Source organism: Arabidopsis lyrata (genome assembly GCF_000004255.2).
Source record: "Arabidopsis lyrata subsp. lyrata unplaced genomic scaffold ARALYscaffold_5, whole genome shotgun sequence".
NCBI lineage: Eukaryota > Viridiplantae > Streptophyta > Magnoliopsida > Brassicales > Brassicaceae > Arabidopsis > Arabidopsis lyrata.
This window is the reverse complement of record NW_003302551.1, coordinates 18,227,629-18,249,729: the sequence shown is the minus strand read 5'-3', so window position 1 is coordinate 18,249,729 and position 22,101 is coordinate 18,227,629. Positions and strand designations below refer to the sequence as shown.

The 22,101-nt window shown below is 33.3% G+C and overlaps 5 protein-coding genes across 6 annotated transcripts; 1 reads left to right on the top strand and 4 right to left on the bottom strand.

Moving 5' to 3' along the window:
* The first annotated feature begins 3,775 nt into the window (after positions 1-3,775).
* On the top strand, positions 3,776-5,086 carry LOC9312466 (UPF0496 protein At3g57100). Its single transcript, XM_002878086.2, has one exon. The coding sequence runs from the start codon at positions 3,989-3,991 to the stop codon at positions 5,060-5,062; it is 1,074 nt and encodes a 357-aa protein (XP_002878132.1). The 5' UTR covers positions 3,776-3,988; the 3' UTR covers positions 5,063-5,086.
* A 472-nt stretch (positions 5,087-5,558) lies between these two features.
* Positions 5,559-7,234, bottom strand: LOC9312465 (mitochondrial fission 1 protein A). Its single transcript, XM_002876351.2, has 5 exons — positions 6,944-7,234; positions 6,393-6,531; positions 6,115-6,236; positions 5,959-6,022; positions 5,559-5,845 (listed from the first exon to the last, which is right to left on the bottom strand). The coding sequence occupies exons 1-5, from the start codon at positions 7,034-7,036 to the stop codon at positions 5,751-5,753; spliced, it is 513 nt and encodes a 170-aa protein (XP_002876397.1). The 5' UTR covers positions 7,037-7,234; the 3' UTR covers positions 5,559-5,750.
* A 750-nt stretch (positions 7,235-7,984) lies between these two features.
* On the bottom strand, positions 7,985-9,752 carry LOC9312464 (DNA-directed RNA polymerase V subunit 5A). The gene is made up of 4 exons (XM_002876350.2): positions 9,421-9,752; positions 8,549-8,725; positions 8,348-8,461; positions 7,985-8,265 (listed from the first exon to the last, which is right to left on the bottom strand). The coding sequence occupies exons 1-4, from the start codon at positions 9,670-9,672 to the stop codon at positions 8,140-8,142; spliced, it is 669 nt and encodes a 222-aa protein (XP_002876396.1). The 5' UTR covers positions 9,673-9,752; the 3' UTR covers positions 7,985-8,139.
* Positions 9,753-17,666: 7,914 nt separating this feature from the next.
* On the bottom strand, positions 17,667-19,478 carry LOC9312462 (uncharacterized protein At3g28850). Its single transcript, XM_021026019.1, has one exon. It carries the CDS (start codon positions 19,167-19,169, stop codon positions 17,925-17,927), a length of 1,245 nt encoding a protein of 414 aa, XP_020881678.1. The 5' UTR covers positions 19,170-19,478; the 3' UTR covers positions 17,667-17,924.
* A 1,365-nt stretch (positions 19,479-20,843) lies between these two features.
* Positions 20,844-22,083, bottom strand: LOC9314200. Of its 2 annotated transcripts, none has more exons than XM_021025591.1 (2): positions 21,823-22,081; positions 20,844-21,149 (listed from the first exon to the last, which is right to left on the bottom strand). In XM_021025591.1, the coding sequence occupies exon 1, from the start codon at positions 21,996-21,998 to the stop codon at positions 21,852-21,854; it is 147 nt and encodes a 48-aa protein (XP_020881250.1). In that variant the 5' UTR covers positions 21,999-22,081; the 3' UTR covers positions 20,844-21,149; positions 21,823-21,851. The 2 variants fall into 2 exon arrangements, with proteins under 2 accessions (XP_020881250.1, XP_020881251.1); XM_021025592.1 differs by lacking the exon at positions 20,844-21,149 and adding an exon at positions 21,246-21,499 and having other exon boundaries at positions 21,823-22,083.
* Between the last annotated feature and the right edge of the window lie 18 nt (positions 22,084-22,101).

Genomic DNA, 22,101 nt, shown 5'->3' with positions numbered 1-22,101 from the left:
AAGCGGCGCTGACGAGACCATAATGTGAACATCAAAATAGAAACTGGAAAATGTTGCAAAAATGTTTTCTAAACTAGAATTTAACCCGCGGTACACCGCGTGGCTATATTTTTTTAAAAAATATAATGTTATTTTTTAAAGTTTAACTGAAGATATATCATATTAATTTGTATTTTTAAATGTAGATATATATCTATGTATTATCTAGTGTATGATTACTATTGTTTAGGTTTCAATTTTTAAAGTATAGATACGAAAACATACATTTTTTTTAAGTAACGATGTATGGTGGATTTTAAAATTTTGAATATTTGACTCCGAAGTATACCGTGGGTCGGTTTTTTAATAACTAAAAATTTTAAGTTGTATTTGTTTTGTTAATATTGTTTCTTTTGTTTTGTGTTTAAGATTGTATAATTGTATTTTGATTGTTAATTTTAGGATTTCATCCTTAATATACCGTTATTAATATCGACCCAAACCCGTCATTCCATATAAACCCGTCTATATTATCCCATTAGCTAAATTATTAGTGTTATAAAATCCAAGAAAATAAATTATTATTGTAATAAAATCCAATAATTTTAGGATCTCACCCGTGGTATACCGTTCTTTGAATGATTTTAAATTTATATTACTAATATATATTTTAAATTTATCATATAAAATATATGATTTCAGGTTTTTGTGTTTTTATTTTATTTAAATAAAGCAACGACTTAAATGATGACATATATAGTTTTTTTCTTGTATGTGTATATAATTTTTCTATGTGAATATTTTGATTATTATAAATTAGTATTTTTATTACTATGCAAAATGTTAATATAAATATTTGCTATAAAAGTTTTTTGAAGATATATGGAAAGATTGTGTAGAGATTTTTAAAAACAAATTAGACAAGATATTGTTTGGTTCATATCTTTTATTTAAATTTTGTAAAAGTAAATAATAAATGCCAATGGCATTCTTTGTAAATACATTCCAACTCCAGGATTTATTTGCTAAAAGTCATCCAAAAATGTATATATAGATAAGTGACGTGAAGGATGACATCGCTTTAGATTTTACCTGTTTCTAACTCTTTACTTATTATTATTGATAGTAACATCTTTCATGGGTGATATTAAATATCTAGCATATATATATTAGAAGAATCTATATATACATTTTTAGAGTACACTTAGCAAATAAATTCTAGAGTTATTAAGTATTTACAAAGAATGCTATTATCATAAATGTTTATCTATTAATTAATATTATAAAATATTTTTGAAAAAATCTTTTAGAAACTATGGCTTCCAAATATAGTAACAAATTGATTTTGTTTCTAAATTTTCCTAAAACATCTCTACCTAATTTAAACATTATTGTATGATTCCTCTTTTACTTTTATATGATCTTATAGTAATTTATTTTGAATTTATATAAAATATATATAATTAATAAAATAATAAATTTTTTCTGCATATAATGTGATTAAATTTTTTTAAAACGGACATATATTACTCAATTGATGAAGAAAAAATATGTGTACAATGTCCTACATTGCTTAAAAAATTGGGCAATGGTTTAGAATCATACTATAAAAAAGACCAAAATAATTCTGAATACAAAACGGGGTATACCACAGGTGAAACCTAGAATTAAAAATATAGATATAATTATATAATCTTAAATACTAAACAAACCAAACAAATATAATTTAAAATTTAAAAATTTTAGTTTAAAAAAATCGACCCACAATATATCGCGGGGTAAATTTTTTTGATACAAAATAATATCAAATTATTATAATAGTCCATGATTATAAATGTCTGCCAATATTAGCACTATATCATTTCTACACCTCCAACTTTTCTAAGTACACATATTTCGACGATATTAATTATAATAAAATAATTAAATGAATTTTTTTTATTTAATATCAATTTAAAAATCCAATAAATTATAAATTATTATATAAAATACATAAAATATAATTTTGCCCCGCGGTTTACCGGGGGTTAAATCCTAGTTAAAGAATAAAATTAGACGATTTAATTTACTGCTCATTAGCCGGAGTAGACTAATTAGCAAATATCCACATCAACAATGTGCTTCATCCTTTGGCGTTCGACACTTTAATTGAACCATTCGTTCACCGTTGTATCTATATAAATATTTGCGCATGTTACTTTTTAACTTGAGCACCAAAAAGTGTTACTAGATGCAATTTATCTATAACTTATCCATTCACGTGATTAAGGTGATTGTTATATAATTTTCTAATTGATTCTTTGACTATTCCTTTTTCATTAAAAAATTACAACTACAGCCAATGTGACACCATAGAGAATGTTCTTCGTAGTATCTATTGTACACTTATAATTTTAGAAATACACAACTACGATTTGTAGAAGATAATGATACTTAAAAAAATAAATAGTATTATAAGTATGGAGACAATGAGAACCAAATGTGCGATTATGCCGTATAGGAATATGTGTGGACAAAGTCTCACTATCCATAATCCAAGTCATAATTTAAAATGAAACCCTTAGATTGTAAACACACACTCGTGTTATCTTCGTTTGGATAAAAAATATACTGGAAAGTGGAACTGAATTTAACCAAAAAAATAGTGGAAGTGTGATTTGCAAATTAGCTTAATTTACTTTCTATATGGACATGATCGGATCTGGTTAATTCTGACATTTTCTCAAGGCCTAAACATTAGTTCAGTGTTCCGTTTTTGATGGGCTAGATTCGACATACAGGTTTTTAGCCGACCACAACGTTTATACAAAAATCCAAGATAAACAAAACAAACTCAAGCCGCCAAACAACAATATACACAAACGTAAACTCGATCAATATAATATTGAAGGTCAAATATAAGGAAATGTCTTATGATCATCCAACAAATACGGTCACATGAAAGTCAACCCCAAATATTCTTGTGTTTCATGACAAAGACTTGTTTTCTTCTAACCTACGGCATGTACCAATGCTGATAATTGGGTTTATCTTCAGACAACCTCGAACATTGGTTTTTGGGGATCTAACTGGCACAAACTAAATTAGCTTAGTACAAAGCCAACCGAGATAGAATTTAGAGAATTTGATTCATTGTCACGTTTGTTAGATATATTGATAAATTCTTTAGAATTTAGTATAAAAAAAAATAAAAAAATTGAAGGGATATTTAGTCGATAGAGTATCGTTAAGAGTTTTTGGTAGCAAACAAGCAAAACAAGCAAAACAAGGTAATATTGGTGGAGATGTTTTGGTGGTGGTGCTACCTAAAGAAAAAGGTCAAGGAAGTGATGGAGACTCGTCATATATAAAAATCTTGAAATACTAGTGAAAAAATTAGGTATGTTGTGCAACTAATACTTGTCTTAGCCTGTGAGTACTACAATGCTTCACTTTTTAAGTTTAGTTCAAAAACAATTTTTTTTTTTTGACAATAGTTCAAAAACAATTTATACCTTGAATATTTTCAATACAATTTTTTTAGCTTAAATATATATAAAATATGAAATAAAAAAATAGTTTTAGTCAAAACATATAAGAAAAATCGCAACAAACAATAGAGATCTATCCTACCAATTGGTTTGATTGTTTTAGAATCAACAAAAAATCATTCTTTTACTTATTTTGTTTAATTTTATTCATAAATATTTACAGGTTACCGTTGCATCAATTCAAAGATATATTTCCTTTTTTTTTTCCTAGGTTTATACAACTGTAGAAAAGTAAACAAAAAAAAGGAAATGTTAACTTGGCAAAAAATAAAGAAATATTTCTACGCAGAAAAGGAAATTGTTTACAAGTTTATTAATATATAATACACAGGATTGCTGACTAATATTTCTATATTCATTCTTATTCATCTGGTCCAAATTGCGAAAGTTTCTTTACTCTGTTCTCTAAAAAATCGTATTATTTTGATTACTCTGTTCGCTAAAAACTCGTATTGATCTTTCTTTTGCTTTGCAAAAAGATGATAATTTGCAATCCTTTCTTGAGACTCATTCTCAAGCGTAAACCGATCTCCATGGTTTCTCCAACAATGTTTCTCCTATCGCCACCTAGCACTTCGTCGTCCATCGGCCACACTAATGGGATGCTGCGATCGCGATCAGAAGATAATCTAAAGAAACTTGGCGACTGCATGGAGAATATGGATGAAGACGTCTCTAAACTCTTCATCGAATTCGAGCAAACTGATCTCCGCGAAGATCCCGACTTGTTCCGTCTTCTCAACCACTACTTCACCACTAGCAAAGGTGTTTCCCAGCTCTGCGAGTCTCTTAGAACATGCTTGGAGAGAGCCGAGAACAACGAGTGTCTCTTAATTGATGAAGCACTATCTGATTTTGAGCAAGAAAAATTGGGTTATGGCGGGTTACTTCTCGAACAAGCTAGCTTCAGAAAAACCTTCCGAGATCTGAGGAACTTCAATGCCTTTTATAACAATGACGACGACGACTTGGATTATTGCGAATTTCTCAGAAAATTTCAGACCTGTCATGAAGAGCTGGCGAAGATGATCGTTAAACTGGAGAAGACTATGAAAGAAATCGACAAAAAGCTGAGACGTGTTCGAGGACGAAGAGCAATTGTTACCGCAGCTTTACTTGCTCCAGTAATTGCTGCAATCTTCCTGAGCAAACTCATTGCCGGATTAGTTCCTATGGAGGGATTGACTACATTTGTAGCTTCAAGGTGGAGAAAATCGACCGAATCATTGAAACGGGAGAAGACGGCCATGAGTTCTATGGAAAGAGGAACGACGGTTGCTCTCAAACAAGTTGAGAAAATTAGTAAACTCGTGAGTCGATTGGATACTGTGGAGAGGTCGATTCGTGTGACTGCGGAGTTTGCCGTTAATAAAAGGTCTCCGTTGACTATAGCTATGGGAGATGTGGAGGAGGAACGAAAGAGGTTGAAGTCAACTCTCGTTGACTTAGACAGAGAGACCGGACTTTGCAATGGTTTTGCTCAGTTTGGGCGTACGGTGGCTTTGGAGAAGATTACTGAGTTTCTTTCTCGTGGCAACAAGAGCTCGAAATAGTTTATCAGAATTTTTTTTTTTTTTTTTTTTTTTTTTGTGTTTCTTACCTTTGTTAATTTGTAGTTACTAGTTAGAACTTTGTAGAATTGTTGTTACTATTTTGTAGATATCATACTTGTCTCAATTTCAGTTGTTTCTGTTCAAGTAATTAAGAATAGCAGAATTCCATTAAAATCCAAAAACTGTCAAATTTTGTTGTTGTTAGAGACGAAATAGTTAAAAGAATAGTTGATTTTACAGTGCCAAGGAATTACATATCCCAGTGGAATCCTAAAAATCAGGGGCGTTCTTGAAACGTGTAATAAGCCCTATCTTACATAGGGCCATGTTACAAAAAAAGAAGAAAGGACATAATTTCACTGGCACAGAAAGCCCACTCGTTTAAAGCCACAAGTAAATAATAAGCACATGTTACAAATATCCGGGAATTGTAAAAAAAAACGTTATATTTTTAGCTCTCCATTTGAACCAGGAAATTAGTATTATGATGTTTCTAGGTAGAAATGGTAAAACCAAATTTAAGGAAAGGTGAAATATCCAACTCAGGCTTACACATATTATAAAACTCTGAAAAATTATTCAAATTGTGAAGCAAGCAGTGGAAAACACAGTCAAAGAGGATAAAAAACTTGGAAAAAAAAAGTAAGCTGCCATTGTATACACAGAGAAGAAGTCATGGTTGTGGTTTTCATTTTTTGCGAGACATAGCTGCTACGATACCACCGGCTATGAGACCCACAGCTCCAAAGGCTGTAGCAGTGATCCCTATCCCTATAACACCATCTGAGAATGAAAAAATACCATTTAGTAACTCTGTGAGTCAATTTGGATGTTGTTACAAACATTTACCATCCCTAGAACAATCCATTGATTCATGTGTAACGAATGGCGCTTACCCTTTGTGATTTTGTCTTCGATGGTCTTCTTTAGGACCAAAGCTTGTCTCCAATCAGCTTGCATCTATGAAAAACCAAAGCATCCATCAAAGAGGTGCATACATATATAGAAGCACGAGCTGCCTATAAAGAAAAGTGTGAGGAAGTGGATAATACCTCGATACAGCGGTCCACGAGCTGCCTGCTCTTTGAGTAGTCCCCACTTCTGTAATATCCAACAGCAAGAAGATAGAGCTTCTCTCGGTCCTCTAAAGGAGGGGCACTGCTTTCCAGAGATGCTGCAAAAAAAACAAAAACAAATTTATCAATCTCATGTTTAAATGATGCAGAAGGAAAAGCTTCAACCCTCTTGTGTCAAAAACATTGCTAAACTTTGCAGCCAAACTAATATTTCAGGCCATGGTATGCACAGAACAAGATAGGAGTACAATTACCTTCAAGCATGGCTATTCCTCGTTGAACATCTTCGGTTTGACGGGAATGAACAAGAGCCCAAGACAATCGCATCAAGCACTCTTTCTTAAGATCTTCAGAGCCAGCATCTGTGGCCTCTCGAACCTCTCTTTCACACCCCTGCACATCAAAAACAACAGAGTTTAGCTAGTGAAGCTAGACGATTGAAGAAGATACAAAGCTATCAAACAAAAAAATCATGATGCTGTGACATTTGGTAAAGTTCTACAGTTATCAAACTCGGATCCAACGTAAGGTCCAAAAATCAGTAATCACGCTCATTTGAAGACGAATTTAACAACATCTCATAAACTTCTGAAGCTCGAATCCAAAAAAAAATATTGATAAAAGGACAAATCCTAAAGAAAGCAAATCCGATTTCAGAAATTTCTATAACAAAAACACGAAAACAGGTCTAAATTTCTGCAACCAGTTGGTGATTCCGTTCGGCTACAAGAGATGGTTTCTCGTCTTGGGAAACATAGGCGGAAAAAAAGCGAAACAAATGAAGGATATAGAGAAAAAAACTTACAGCGATGACATCTCCGTCACACCATGGGATCTTATCGCTGCCGCTGAAGAAGGAACCAACGGAGTCAAAGAATTGTCCGATCTTAGCATCCATTGAAGGCGATTTTGAGCTTTGATTAATGAGGTCTTCGTTTCTGGTCTCTCTTTCTTAATTCTTAAGGAGAGAAGTTGGACTTGTTGCCCAAGCTCAGGGAAACAGAGGAATATCTATCCCTTGAATTTTATCAACAAGACCCCTGTATTGTTAAGATTTATCCACCTTTATCCTATATTTTCTGTTTTGTTATTAATAACCCTATAACTGAATGGATTTACAAGTTTCATGAGAGAAAAATAAGTGATTGAAATCATTCACGTTATTTTTTTAGTTGTTCAAACATGGACTCAATCAAACAGTTTGGATAATACAATCATATACTATTGGTGTGATTTGTAAAGAATTTCAGATTTTGATGTTAATTACAATATCGTAGGCAACAAACATCAGATTTTCGGTCATTTTTATTTTGCCAACAATATCTCTAAGGTGATACTTTGTTTAATTAAGAAAACATAACAGAGGTAGTTAAGATATAAATATTTAGAAAATACAAGAGTTAATTAATATTAAGGGACTCAAAATAATCGGACAGATTTGCTGAAAGTTTGCCAATTCTTAAAGTTAAAACTCTTGGGATCAAAATCACACGCCTCTTCTTTTCTTCCTCTGCCGATTTTTTTGCTACAATATCTAATTGGTTTCATCAACTTTTTCAGTATCTTATTCAGTCCTAATCGTCGTCTAGGTTGGTTCGCTGGAGCGGCTGTATGTATTGGGGAATCATCGACGACCGCACTGTACATCAAAGAGAAGCCCGACTCAGATAGACTCCGACCAAGCAAGGCATTGTTGAGGTGAGCCTCAAATGATAACCGCTCAAACCGATCCATCAACGAGCTTTGATTGTCCTCCAACCTCTGAAGAAATGGTGGAGTCTCCATGACCTTTTTTGTGTGTTTGATAGCGTGTAGTGACAGCTCTTTGTACGGAAGACATAAATGGTAATGTTTTTAAGAACAAGCAAAGGATCTTTTGTTTCTGTTTTTTAACTTCTTCTTGGGTTCAAAGCAAAGGATCTTCTAGGATGAGAAACAAAACACAAGTTCTTTTTTCTTTTCCTGAAAATAAGTACACAAGATGGTTTTTTATTGGTTTCTTCACCACACACATCGGTAGGCAACATGCGATTCCGTGAGTTCGCCTCTATAATTCACCTTCACAACTTGCCCTTTCTCTAATCCGTAGTAGCGGACGATCGCATCTTTCTTTGAAATCCGAGGTAGCTGTTAAATAAATTTAAGAATGAATGGTTAGAAAGGTGAGGAGACTAATTTTTTATAAGCTCCTGAGAAATGGATAATGTACCTGCTTTTCCTCAATACTGAACTTCTTGAGAAGTGTTGTCTTCTCTTTATCATTCAAAACCCGATGTTGTGGCTTGAGTGCATGTTTGGTTATGTTGACTAGCAGATCGGTTATCTTAGCAAGAAGGAAACTAGATGTTACAGATTTGAAGTTGTACCAAGACAAAATAGATTAGGAAGATAAATATATATATGCACCAACCTGGAATATCTCGACCTTGAAAGAAAAGAGTTCAATGGCTTTCATGGCTTGTTTGGTTACTTGGCTTTGCAGAACCAAAATCAGCCCAGTTACTGTTTCTTGGCTAAGTACATCCGCCGCTATACTGCGGATTGCATTGACTTTAACCATACCAGTACCAAAAAAGACAACCTTGACCTGAAAGAACAAAATCGCCAAATTTCTTGAACTAAACCTTTAAATCCAGAAGATCATTATGAGATATCTGTCGTTATGCCATAAGACTAGAGCTGATGCTAGAAGCATCCTGAGTTGAAAATAGAAGGCATTCCGGAGAACTTGTAACAATCAATATATGAAATTGGACTAGTTGTGAAAGCAAGTGACAAGCATGCCAATGAGCATACCAAATCAGTGGCAACATGAAACGAACCAACCAATACAAAAAAGGGTAAGACTTTCAACAAAAATTCAACATAACCATTCTTTTGCAGTTCAGTCTCATTCTACAATCAATAATGGGAACCTGTAGTTATCATCAGAACTCGCACATTTGACATTAACCATGCTCTAAAGATCGGAGAGGTCACTCTGCGTCACAATATATTGTCAAAAATGTTCAATAGCCAGATGCATATATCTAAGAATCACTTGTTACCAGAAACATTTCACATTACAAAGTTTCAGAGGACAAACAAATGAGGCATATTACTTGATTAGGACAATAAAGTAGTAAAGTTTAGTCATCTGAATCCACAAAAGTGGCAATTCAAACTTCAATTCGAAGAGTCCAAATTTTATATTCCATCATCTTCTTCACAGCCACAACATGCAAAGACAAAAACCGCTAAGAAATCGAAAAATCACAATCAGTACGAAATACTTTGATATACCTTTTTAGAAGAATCGGAGCGATGCTGAGCGGAGATGCGGAGACGATCAACATCGGGACGTTCGCCGTAAACAGCTCGAAAATCGTGAAGGGAGAGATTGATATCTTCGTCGGAGACTTGGTAGCCTCTGTCTCGGAGCATCTGCAAGGCATTTTGCCGCGCAAGATAGTATCTATGACTCTCTTCACTCGATGGATCCACGTATTTGCTCAGACATAGACTCGGAGCTGTCTCCTTCCCTTTCACTTCCATTTTTGTCGTCTCCCTTATCTGAGAAAAAGCAGTGATAGGATTTAAAGCGACCACAACGATGTCGTTTCTCTGAGATTTATTCGGGATTTAAGGAGAAGGGAGCTAATTATTAGCCAATGAGCCTTTTATATTAATCAATCAAACTTTAGTCTTTCTTTTATATTTAACTAGGGGAGGTCTCCGCGCCCAGCGCGGAGTTGTATGTTGATTAAGACCAGAATTAATAATTAATATTTAGGGTTATCAAGTTAGGGATATTTATTGAATTAATTTTGTCAAGAGTCTAATTTTTATAACGACATTAATATAGAATTATGGTAAAACGATATAACTTTTGATATATATTATTAGTAATCAACAATTAATAGTGTTTTTGAATCACAAACAATTATTAGTGTTTATATCTTGATATATATAATAGAATTAAATATAAAAAATCTATATATTTAAACCAACAATATATTAGCAACGCCCCGACCGCCACTGTCCATGGGTTCCCACGTCCAGTCTCGGTCTTTAGGCCCATCTTCTTTGTTTTGTCGTACTCTTGATTTTATGACATATTCATGCTTACTCGTTTCTTTCATATTAGCAACGCCCCGACCGCCACTGTCCGTGGGCTCCCCACGTCCAGTTTCGGTCTTTAGGCCCATCTTCTTTGTTTTGTCGTACTCTTGATTTTATGACATATTCATGCTTACTCGTTTCTTTCATATTTGTAATGCCACGACCGCCACTGTCTGTGGGTTCCCACGTCCAGTTTCGTTCTTTGAGCACATCTTCTTGGTTTTGTAGTACTCTTGGTTTTATGACATATTCACGCTTCCTCGTTTCTTTCATATTTGTAACGCTCCGACCGCCACTGTCTGTGGGTTCCCCACGTCCAGTTTCGGACTTTAATTTGGGCCCATCTTCCTGGTTTTTGTTGTATTCTTGATTTTAATACATATTCATGCTTTTAGATTGTATGTCACTGGAGTTTTTCGTAGTTGGAAACAAATAATTGAAAAAATATAATCTCTTACCATATCTCTTACCTATCAAGTAAGTCATCTTGCTCTTTGAAGTAGTTATGTACGTAAAATTTCAATGGTATAGAAACAGGCATCTCCTTTGTATATATCGTGTCATATTTATCGTCCCTATTGTAGTATCTTTGTCTCTACCTTCACCATTGGTCGCTGCGTAACCCTTCAGTTGATCTCTTGTTTATAAAACCCATATAAAAAGTTGTAAGAGAAATATCATTTTCTTAACTGTATCGTATATGTATTTGTAGTATATTGATCTGAGATTGTAAAGATGTATGCCTATCAAGAAGCTCTTAGCAAAGTAAACACTGAAGATAGGTACTAAAAATGAGAGGGTTACAGAGAGCAAGTATCTATCCATTAGAAACCACTATGTGCAACTGAGAATAATTCATATATGTACATACATACACATGTATACAACGTATTGAAGCTTTTAAATTTAAATATCGAATGCTACAAAACTGGAAAATTGCTTGTGGAGAAAGCAATATGAACATGGCCACATATATAACAAATAACCGATTATGCTTGTCGTAGATCATTATCTTTCAAACCAAAAGTTTTACCTAAACAACATATCAAGTGACTCACAAGAGATACATAAGAGCCATATCCTAAAAATATCCGGCAAAGCAAAAACGCTCCAGGTTCGAGAAGGAAGTCATTGGAAAATTTGAGTATATACCAAACTGGAGAGTAATTCGGCTACAAAGAGAGATGTGTTGGCTTTGAAGAAAAAACTATGTGATGCTCTACCTTTTATTTATGAATTTTATGCTATGAATATATGTTTTTGTTAGGGTTCAACTTCAGTCTCCGGATTAGAGACTTATATTCATCCGACAAACAATTCGATGTCACAATCAACGCTACAAAATTGGTGGGTTCTCTCTATTAACAAACAAAAAAAAATTCTGGGGTATATATATATTTTTTTTTGTTAGATCCATACGACGAAGAACATGACGAAGAACACCAAAAATTCTCATCAATCCGGTACGTTTGATCTTATTTTTATTAGTTTAACAATTACGGTTATGTCCGAATCTGAAATAACCATGGCTCCAGACTCCTTCACACCATGGCCACATATCACCGGAGTGGAGACGATTTCAAATTCGGAGCTTCTCTTCGCATATAAAATCATACATATGGTCTCTTTGTTTCGGGTTCCCTCTACAATAATTAGTACATATTTCAAAACTGAGCTACAAAAGAGCACATTGGATTTTGGTAAACATCAAGATTGCTTCCTACCTTCCAAGAAACATGATAGACTAATTCACATCCAAGACCAAACATTAGCCACATAAAGCCTGAATCAAATTAAACGATCTTAGGATGCTCTTCATAATCCGTAAGTTAAAGAGACTTGCATTAATATTGCAAATTAGACTCTAGAGGTCCACAATGGTTAATCAGAGTGTATCAAAGACGACGAATAAAGCATGAATTAGAATATCAGCAGAGGAAGCACACAAATATTCAATAAACGTAATCAATCACTGAGAATAGCATGGACCCAACTTTTGAAAGATTCATAAAAAAGGAAGATTTTTCCTATGCAACAATATTCAAACAATGAGAAGATCAATGATTGATGACTAACCATACAACCGAAGCAAAGCCATAAACAAAAACGAAAGTACTAAAAAGCCACAACAGCAGTGATACGACATTTGTTTCCTCGCACTGGAAACAATGACGTGCTTCCATAAATCCAATCTAGTTTTTATGGAAAACAAACCTGCATTCATAATAAACACTACTATTAATTATTATTTTTTATGCAAGAATTAAATGGCAAAAATTCAATGGTTAGTGCCGAAAAAAAAAAGCAAGGATTAGTTATGATATCAAATCAAAATTAAATATCAAGCAAGGTGTTTACATAAAATTAAGGCAGTGGAGGATCTAAGAATTTTTTATATGACAATATCTACAACTAAACAAAGAAAATTTATATATTTTTAAAACAGAATTATTATTTGTTTTTTGGTAAGATTAAAACCGAATCATTATCATATTAGTAAAATTATCATTTATTTATTATTATCCACGTTAATTTAAAAGTTTAAGAGAATATCTGCTTTTTTCTCATAAAAGGATGGAATAATAACATAACTCTTTTAGATTTATAACTATATTTGACATTATCATATTAAATCTATTAAGATAAATATATTTCTTTTTGAAAAATATAAATAAAATGATAATATAATTATTATAGATTTACAATTATATTATTATCCATGTCAAAATTTTAAAACATTTTACTTTTTTCTCACATAGGAAGATAGAACAATAACGTAACAGTTTAAGATTTACAACATAAAAATAATATCAGAATTGGAACGCCAAATCATAATCAACACAATTAACACAACTCTAATGGGAAATTAGAGTTATCTTGTGATTAAAATACTAAACAAACAAAACTAACCGAAACAAAACAAAAGTCTTCCTTTCAAAATCATTAACGTGACAGATTGCTGACTGATTAAGTTGAAGTTTTAGGCATTTAAAGATCTAGAAAGATGATTAAGGTTAAACATTTTTATTTATTTTAAACAACGTTTGAATGTTGACAAAAAAAGAAGAAGAGAGTGTTGGGACCATCGGGAGAGACAACGTTGAGCAGCTGCGAAAGAAGCCAACGTTGTCTATTATGTTCCTCACAGTGTTTGATTTGACTTTTGATGACATTACACTCCTGTCCACTTGTTGTCTCGAAAGTTCATGCAATGGAAAAATATTAAACAAAACAATTTACTTTTATGTATAAATCCTAGGGAAGAACCGATCAAGCTAAGATCAATGGTTGTGGTTTTAGTACCGTATACTTCTCAAATATACCCGTTGAATAACAGAAATCCGCAAGACGGGGAGGAGACGAAGTCAACCTAGCTGGCAAAGGAGCTAACCCAGCTCCTTTGGTCTTATTTATGGTCATATGTATTTAGCAAAATATGGTATACAAACCGAACCAATCAACAACAAAACCTGGTTTTAAATTGTTATATATTTCTCAAAAGTCAAAACCCATAATAACCAATGGAACAGAAGAAGCTAATGCAGAGCATACTTACGCTTGGAGTAAAGAGTGATGCAAGCTTCCATTGGCACATCCGAAAACGCATCAGAGTATGGAAAGAAACCTAAAAACCAATAAATTAAACAATAATTAAATCTTAGTGCATGGAAAACGAATCCTATACATACCAAAGTCCGAATATCAGTGCCTTAGAATGACCTCGATACCAAAAACTTTAAGTTACTACTTCCATATATGTGATATTTTAGTTTGGGGAGAGAGATTGGCAACAAAGAGTAATTCCTGAATTTAACAGCCAAGTTTGTTATCCCTAATCTAAAGAGAGGAATACTTAAATTGTATTAACGACAAAAATTAGCCTCCTCTGAAGATTCATCCCTGAAATAAGTCATCTTTCTGACTTTGTGGCAACTGTGTTATCAAAAGTTGAGTGTTTCTTCTGAAAAAAGACATATTTGAAAATAATAAGAACATGTACCTCAACAAAATCGGGAGGTACCTCATCTTTTTACAACAAAAAGAAACATACCAAACCATCGATGATTACCTTCTCAAAAGTTGAAACCAAACTTTTTGATTATAAAAATTGATTAGTGGTGAAAATAGTGAAACCATAAATACAAAAAAAAAAAAAAAATCAAATTTGTACATATAAACTATAAGATCACCTGTTTATTCATTGAATTAGGTCCAAATTTTCCATACACCAGTTCACATCGTCCCCTCCATACATCCACCCTACAATAAAAAGAAAAATTAAAATTAGGTAGAAGCAAAAAAAAGTTTGAAAAAAAAACAAAAAAAACAAGGGTTAGTTATGATCTGAAATTGAATACCATGAGCAAGGTATTTATATTGAATAGGAGGCGGTGCATGATTTAGGGTTTCTAAAATTTTCGACGATAAATACAAAAAAAGAAAAGAAAATTTACATATTTTAATAAGCAAATCACTATCATAATAATAAATATTTGTAAAACTGCCATTTATTCATTGTTATCCATGTTTATTTAAAATAATATTTACTTTTTTCCGTAAAATATGGAATAATAACAACTATTTTAGATTTACTACTATATCTGATACTATCTTATAAAATATATTAAAATTTAAGGGAAAATTCCTTTCTGTTTTAAAAATAAGGCGGAACAATAATATAATTTTTGATTTACAATAGATAGACATGCATGGTATCCATATGCGTCATGTCACGCTGATCCATATTTTTTTCCAAAACTCGATCTAATTGCTATTATGTGCAAAAATCACCGCCGTTCACGTTCATGTTCACGTTAGCACTCCATACCTTAATTCACATGTAAACCTCTCTGCCTATCTCTGACTTCAGCTCTCTCATCTTCGAGTCTCCCCAAGAAAGTTTTGACACCACACCAACATTTCATTCGTCAAAATTAAATCGAGTTTGCACAAGGTTACAACCGATTAATAGGTAGTCTTCTACCTTCTATTTACGATTTTATGCTATGAATATATGTTTTTGTCAGGGTAAAAGTCAATCTCCGGATTAGAGACTTATAATCATCCGACGAACAATACGATGGCGTGATAACCGTTTCTAAATTGGTGGGTTCTCTTTCATTGATCTACATATTATTTTTTTTGTTCGTTTTTTTTCCAAATATTTAGATTGAAACGACGACGAACACGACGATCATACCAAAAATTTCATCTATTCCGGTACGTTTGATCTTTATTTTAATTAGTTTAACAATTAATAGCCGTTTACGATTAATTTCGGATATCTAAATATGTTTATATTAATGCTCCGATTAATAATTTTTGGATATTTGACATTATCATCTTAAATATATCAATATTATAATAAATATTTTCCCTTTCCGATTTTTTTTTTTGGTATAATTCCTTTTCCGATAAATTATGAAACAGATCTGTTTACACAAAAAGAAAAAAGAAAAAAAAAAAAAAAAAAAAAAAAAAAAAACCATCAACCGTCTCCATTCACACGTTTCTTCATTATGATCACGAATTCACGTTCATGGAAGCTTCATCATACATTAACACTTACAAGTTTCTTCGTCGAGTTTTTATCCAAGGTTTCTTCGTCAACTCTGTATCCAAGGTAATAAATATTTGTTCTTTTCATTGGTTAGAATTATAGGGTGTAGGATAGTATTAACGTCTTAAAGACATAACATGGGCAAGATACTATGAGAAGCTTGACTATTCTGCTTCGACAGATCAACCGGTGAAATTCTATCACTAAATTATTAGATCTCTGTTATTGCTATGAATATATGCTTTATGTTAGGATTTCAAGTTTTGCCTTCGTTTAGAAGAATTATATTCACACGACGAAGAACACGATGAATTCAATTAAAGCTTCCTAACTGGTACTTCGTTGTTCCTTTTTTTTTTTTTGGTTAATTATCATGTTTATTGTTTCCAAAATTATTTTTTCCTGGTTAATAATTTAATTTTTCCAAAATTAATTAGATTTCATTAAGGGTAATTAAGTAATTACGTAAAATCAAGGACTCAACAAGAGCCGACAGTCCGACACGTCAGCAAAAACACTTTTCAAATATTGTTATAACACGATGAATTCAATTAAAGCTTCCTAACTGGTACTTCGTTGTTCCTTTTTTTTTTTTGGTTAATTATCATGTTTATTGTTTCCAAAATTATTTTTTCCTGGTTAATAATTTAATTTTTCCAAAATTAATTAGATTTCATTAAGGGTAATTAAGTAATTACGTAAAATCAAGGACTCAACAAGAGCCGACAGTCCGACACGTCAGCAAAAACACTTCTCAAATATTGTTATATATAGATTGATTGATAGGAATTCAATTTTTTCTGGGGAATCCCTAAGAAATGCAGCTTTCAAGCTTTTTCTTTTTACCACACATCCCACCTGAATGGATTTGAAATTTATGGATATTTCATAGGGGGTGGGCACATATATTTGGTATTTGTCTAGTAACCGTTACTTGTTTCATACCCGCCTTAAAAAAAAAATTATTTGTCGTTGGTAGGGCGGCTAACAAATATCAAAAATTTATTATTTGCAAGTACACGTCAAGTATCAAATCATTATAAAAAAATTCATTACCCGCCTTGTTTGATCCGTACTTATTTTTCTATATTAATAATTTATTTTTATTTATATCTTACAAAACCCTAAATTAAAAAAAAAAAAGAAAAGATTTCAAAGCACAATAATTTTAATCCAACCCTCCTAATCTTCATGAGAGTCATGAGCTATTGCTCATCAGCCAAGAAGAATCTGAATCGATAAACGGTCTTATCTTTTGGAATTTTGAATATTTTGTGATTTTAGGATGTTTGGAACTTTGAATGTTTTGTAATTTGTAATTTTGAGTGAGATTGTTTTAAAATTCAAGTAGCAAGTATCTGATTTTGGGAAGTAACAAGGCATGTCAAGTTACGGGCAAGTAATCAGCTTTTAGACGGATACTTGTTAGTTGTTATAGCTAATACGTGTTTCGTACAAGTCAAATATCAAGTCCAAAATTCGGTTCTTAAAGGAGCTAAGCCGGATCACAAACATTTGAGAATTAGCAAGTACTTGCCTTGTGTCTACCCCACTTTAGTTTTTTGGTGTGTAAAAAATTACCAACTAGCTAACTTCGAGATTTCTTGGTAATTTGTCTCCTTAATTTTCATTAATGGGGCTTATTAAAATTCTTGGTACAAATATAAATACTATAAATTAGCTAATTTATTAAAGGACATAACACTTGATAACACATTTGCGAAATGACAATTTCACAATTGTATTAACTAATGAATAAAAATTGTTATTGCACAAAATTTTCATTGATAACCTTGCATACAAAACAAATCATTCGGCCATTATGCGAATTACCAATCATCATCTAACATTTTATGTACTTATAATATAGTATAGTAAGAATCATTTAGTTTAAAATGTTAAAAGGGTCAAGATCAAGAACATAAATGGAACAAAAGAACACAAGTCATAAGAGAGTAACATAAAAGGCTTGAGCCAACTTACTTATTTCAATATACATTACTAACCAAATACCAGGTTTAGTCAAGAATCATCCACTCTTTTCTCTTCTTCTCTTCATAATATCACATCATCAATCAATCTATATTCCCCTTTCACCCGCACAGCTTTTGATCAAACAGATCACTTAGAGACAACATACGCGACAACGCACCAATCCATTCTCATTGCATTTAGGACATCGCTTGAACCGTTCGTCTTGTTCTTCAAACACTTTGGTGCTTCCGTCGCAGTTAGTACAAGGCACAAACCTTGCATCCCCACAGCTCCGGCATGTCCCCAAGCGTTCACAAGCAGGGAAATCTTTCAACATCTCTGCTAATTCACCACCATCGTTTAGCTGCATAATCTCCTCCACGCCACCAATGTGAGTTCCTCTGATAAACACCTGAGGCAAACAAACCGGTTTCTCTGCGGCAACAAGCACGCTTTGAAGCTCTTTCCTGTATTTAGAATCCATAGAGATGTCACGTTCGTCTACCGTGACTTGAAGCCCTCTCAGTATCGCTCTAACGCAACAGCAATCCTCGTATGTCTTTCGAATTCCACGGAGGGTTGTGAAGTAGAGCACAATCTTGTCTTCTGTCCCTGGTAATCTCGGTTTGGCCTGTGATGAAATCAGTTGACTAGAGGATACAGATTTTGGTTCTTCACTGATTAAGATGGATGATGGGCTACAAGAGAGGGACTTTGTGGGTCTAAGAGGGTTTCTAGTGTTACTATGATTGCTTAATTGCTTGGAAGACAAAGCTTTCTTGTAAGATGAGACAATGCTGGGATCTAAGTCAGAGAGAAATGATTCTTCAGACAAATGCTTCCACAAAGGTTGCTTAGGTTTATAAGTCAAAGGAACCCAATCTTCATCGTCTTCTTCGATTCTCACAATCTCGTAAGATTCATCCAATTTCAACGCAGACCCATTTAAACTCACATTCCGATTCGGGTCGGGTTTAGAGCAAAAATCCGAATTTAGACGCTTACCAGGTTTGGGAATTTCGAATTCGAATTCATCGTCCAAGCCATCCATAAGCTCCCACGTGTTTATGACGGAGTCAGGAGAGACCGGATCTGGTGTGTTCTTCCCGGAGATTGAGATACGAGGCAGCGTTTGTTGGTCGGAGGAGTTATTGGATCCATCGAGATCGAGGAGGAGAAGAGAACCGTACGACGTAGATGTGAGGGAGACAAGGTGATGAGTGTCGCCTTTTCTCGCCGGAGGATGGTGAACCAACGGCGTCGGAAACGAAAAAGCTCTCTGCACCGCCGGTGAAGATGATGAATCGGAGCCGAATTTGGTCGGCGGTGGAGAAAACGCAGATGAGGAAGAAGTAGAAGAAACAGAAGAAGCGGTCTTTGAAGCAGAAGAACCCATTATGAAATCGAATTAAAAACACTTGACTTTTTGTGAAATAGTAGGTTTTAGACTTTTAGTTTCTTTGCTCTTTCTGGTTTCTTCTGAGATTTTTGATTTTGCTCTGGGAATGATAGAGAACAGAGAGAGAAAAGAGAAAGGTGGAGAATAGCTGTCTAGGGCAGTTGGAGGTGGAAGATGGTGAAATTTAGTGGCAGCAGAAGAACGATGTTGATGTTGATTTTCGGACACCACAGTTCTCGATTTGATTTTGATTGTGTAACCAAAGCTTATGTATAGAAGAAGAAATGAAGAATCAATTCCAAGAACTTTCCTCCACTGTCTATAAATTGGGCCAACATTTTATATAAAATATTATTTAATGAAATGTCATGATCTACATAACTGCAATCTTTAATTCTTTATGATATTTTTATTAGTACTAAACGAAGATTGGAGGAGAAAAAAAGAGTTGATCAAATTTGGCAAATAATATATTGACATGTCAGTTTCAAAAGATTTTATAATAACTTTTGGGGCTTCACAATATACATATAATCTAATATTTTATTTAAATTTTAGCATTTATTTTTGCAATGCAATACTTTCTAAACTACTTTTAATTTAAATCATTATTTTATTCCAAAACGTATCTTTTGATATCTGCACCCAAAAAATAAAAACTTGTCATTTGATAAAATTTGAAGCAAAACGGTTTGATATGACTCTATCTAGATATAAATATTAAATTATAAAAATTAAAAATATAGAAATATTAACTATATAGTTATTTATAAAATTAAATATATAGAGATAAACATAGAGGTTGGATGTTAAAAAAAAAAAGAACATAAAAGGTTGGAATAATAAATTTCAAGATAGGACCTAGACAGAGTATTCACGTGAATAATTTAATCCTTGACTTTAGGGAAAGTTTCTATATCTGACCTGTTATTAACATAACTTCTACCATAATTTAATATCATCATTTCATTGAACTCTTCCTTATTCATTTTTATTCAGAAGGAAACATTTTACTCATTTTGATTGATCTACACATACCTTTTTCTTTCCTAAGATGAATGTTTTGCTAGCTGGTACTATTTAGTTGACTAGTCTTTGTAATGAAAGCTGTAGATTCTAATCCCCACGAGATAAAGTATGGTGCTTTGCTGTTACATATTGCATTATGTTAATGTATTTTAATTTGGTATTATGTTGTTCAATACGGTTTAGAAAAAGAACAACTAATTTGGACCACATCTTGATTAAAAAGATTACTAATTGGACCACATTTTATTTTAAAAACGTCTAAGATATAGACACATAAACAACATTAAGACATCGAGGAAAAATAAAGGAAGAAGTTGAATTGCACAAGGCAAAAACTCCTTGAAGACTCTTTCTTTCTTTTGGTACTTTGCTCCTTGTCTTTTACTCTTTTCAATAAAGGGAAGGGGAAAGATTCGACATTCAGAACCTAACACTAAAAATGATATAAGGAAGATATGCATAAGACAAAAAACCTACTATAAGAGGGAAGCTCAATAGTTTTAGAGATGGATCTTGACAGACAAAAAAGTTTGGTTCTCCATTGAATGTAATAGATTTCTTTGATGTCAATGAGCTAAAGATAAACAAGTACATTCAAAGGATTCTTTTTTTTTTGTGTGTGATCTGATCTTCCAAGCAGAAGAGGCTAAATGATTCTTAAAATTGATAGAAACTCAAAATTGTTTTCAACAACATTTTTTTCACAAGTATGAGAGGTCACTTATGGTCTGGAATTCTACAAACTATAGTACTATACACATTTACTGCTCTGCTCTCTCTGTCTCTTGTCTCTGTCTCTCTCTGTCAAATGTTTGATACAGTAGAGCAACACGCGGCAATAGATAAGTTTTTCTTAGTTTAGAACCTTGCCTGCATACCAGGAGAAGATTTCAATTCATAGAACCTTGCTGGTGTACTCTGCACATTTACTGTAGTAATATGCCCTTCCTGAAATCAGAAAGGCGTGAGTGCAAAACAAAAGCTAAGGAGAAAAAGTAAAAACAAAAGGTAGTTTTGGGATTATAAAACATGATTCCAGGAATGTTTTGGTACTGAAGGCTAAGAAGGTATCACTTATGAATTGTTTTCCAGACAATCACTTAAGCATATATGGATCATATCACCAATGCTGATATACTTATGTAGAGAAGAGAGAAATTATCTGAGCATGTGAATGATCCTGATTCCTGAGTCTACTTATAGCAATACAAGAACAAAAAAAAACAGCTACTATGAGTGATGAACTCAAGCAGTAGAGGCAGCAAAAGGAAACGAGCATTATTTGCATCCCAGAGTTGCTGAACACAAAGACAACCAAATTAGAGTTGAGAAATCTCGATTTAGTTCATGGGCCATTAGCAAGCATCATCAACATCCATGGAATCCATAAGATACATAGTTTCATATACAAAGCCGAACACAATACACACTGAGTGACTGATACATATCTCAACCGTTTCCACCTTTTCGAGCAAATATGATCTATCTTAGTCTTCTATTAACCCAAACTATTCTCAATTTTAGGGTTTCAAAGGAAATTTGAAGCGACTCTAATCGAAAACAACAGAGAACCAAAAAAAAAAAAACGTAAAATTCGGGGAAGAGAAGAACATATACGCACAGAAGGAGAGCTAAAGATCTCGAATACGATCATCCGACATGGAAAGGACCAATATCTCCGTTTCTAAGAGAGCCAGCGATTTCGTCAGCAATAGCCACGCAAGTGAAAACCCAACCACTCAGAGAAAACCAAACCATTCTCATAAGATACATCGCCATGCCCAGCGGCATCGCCATCTCAAAGCTTTTCTACTTCTCTCTCTCTCTTTTGTTAGATCAAATTATTGGTCGGAGAAGTCATTGGAGCCAAAAGCTTTGGTAAAAAAATATCAAAGATGAT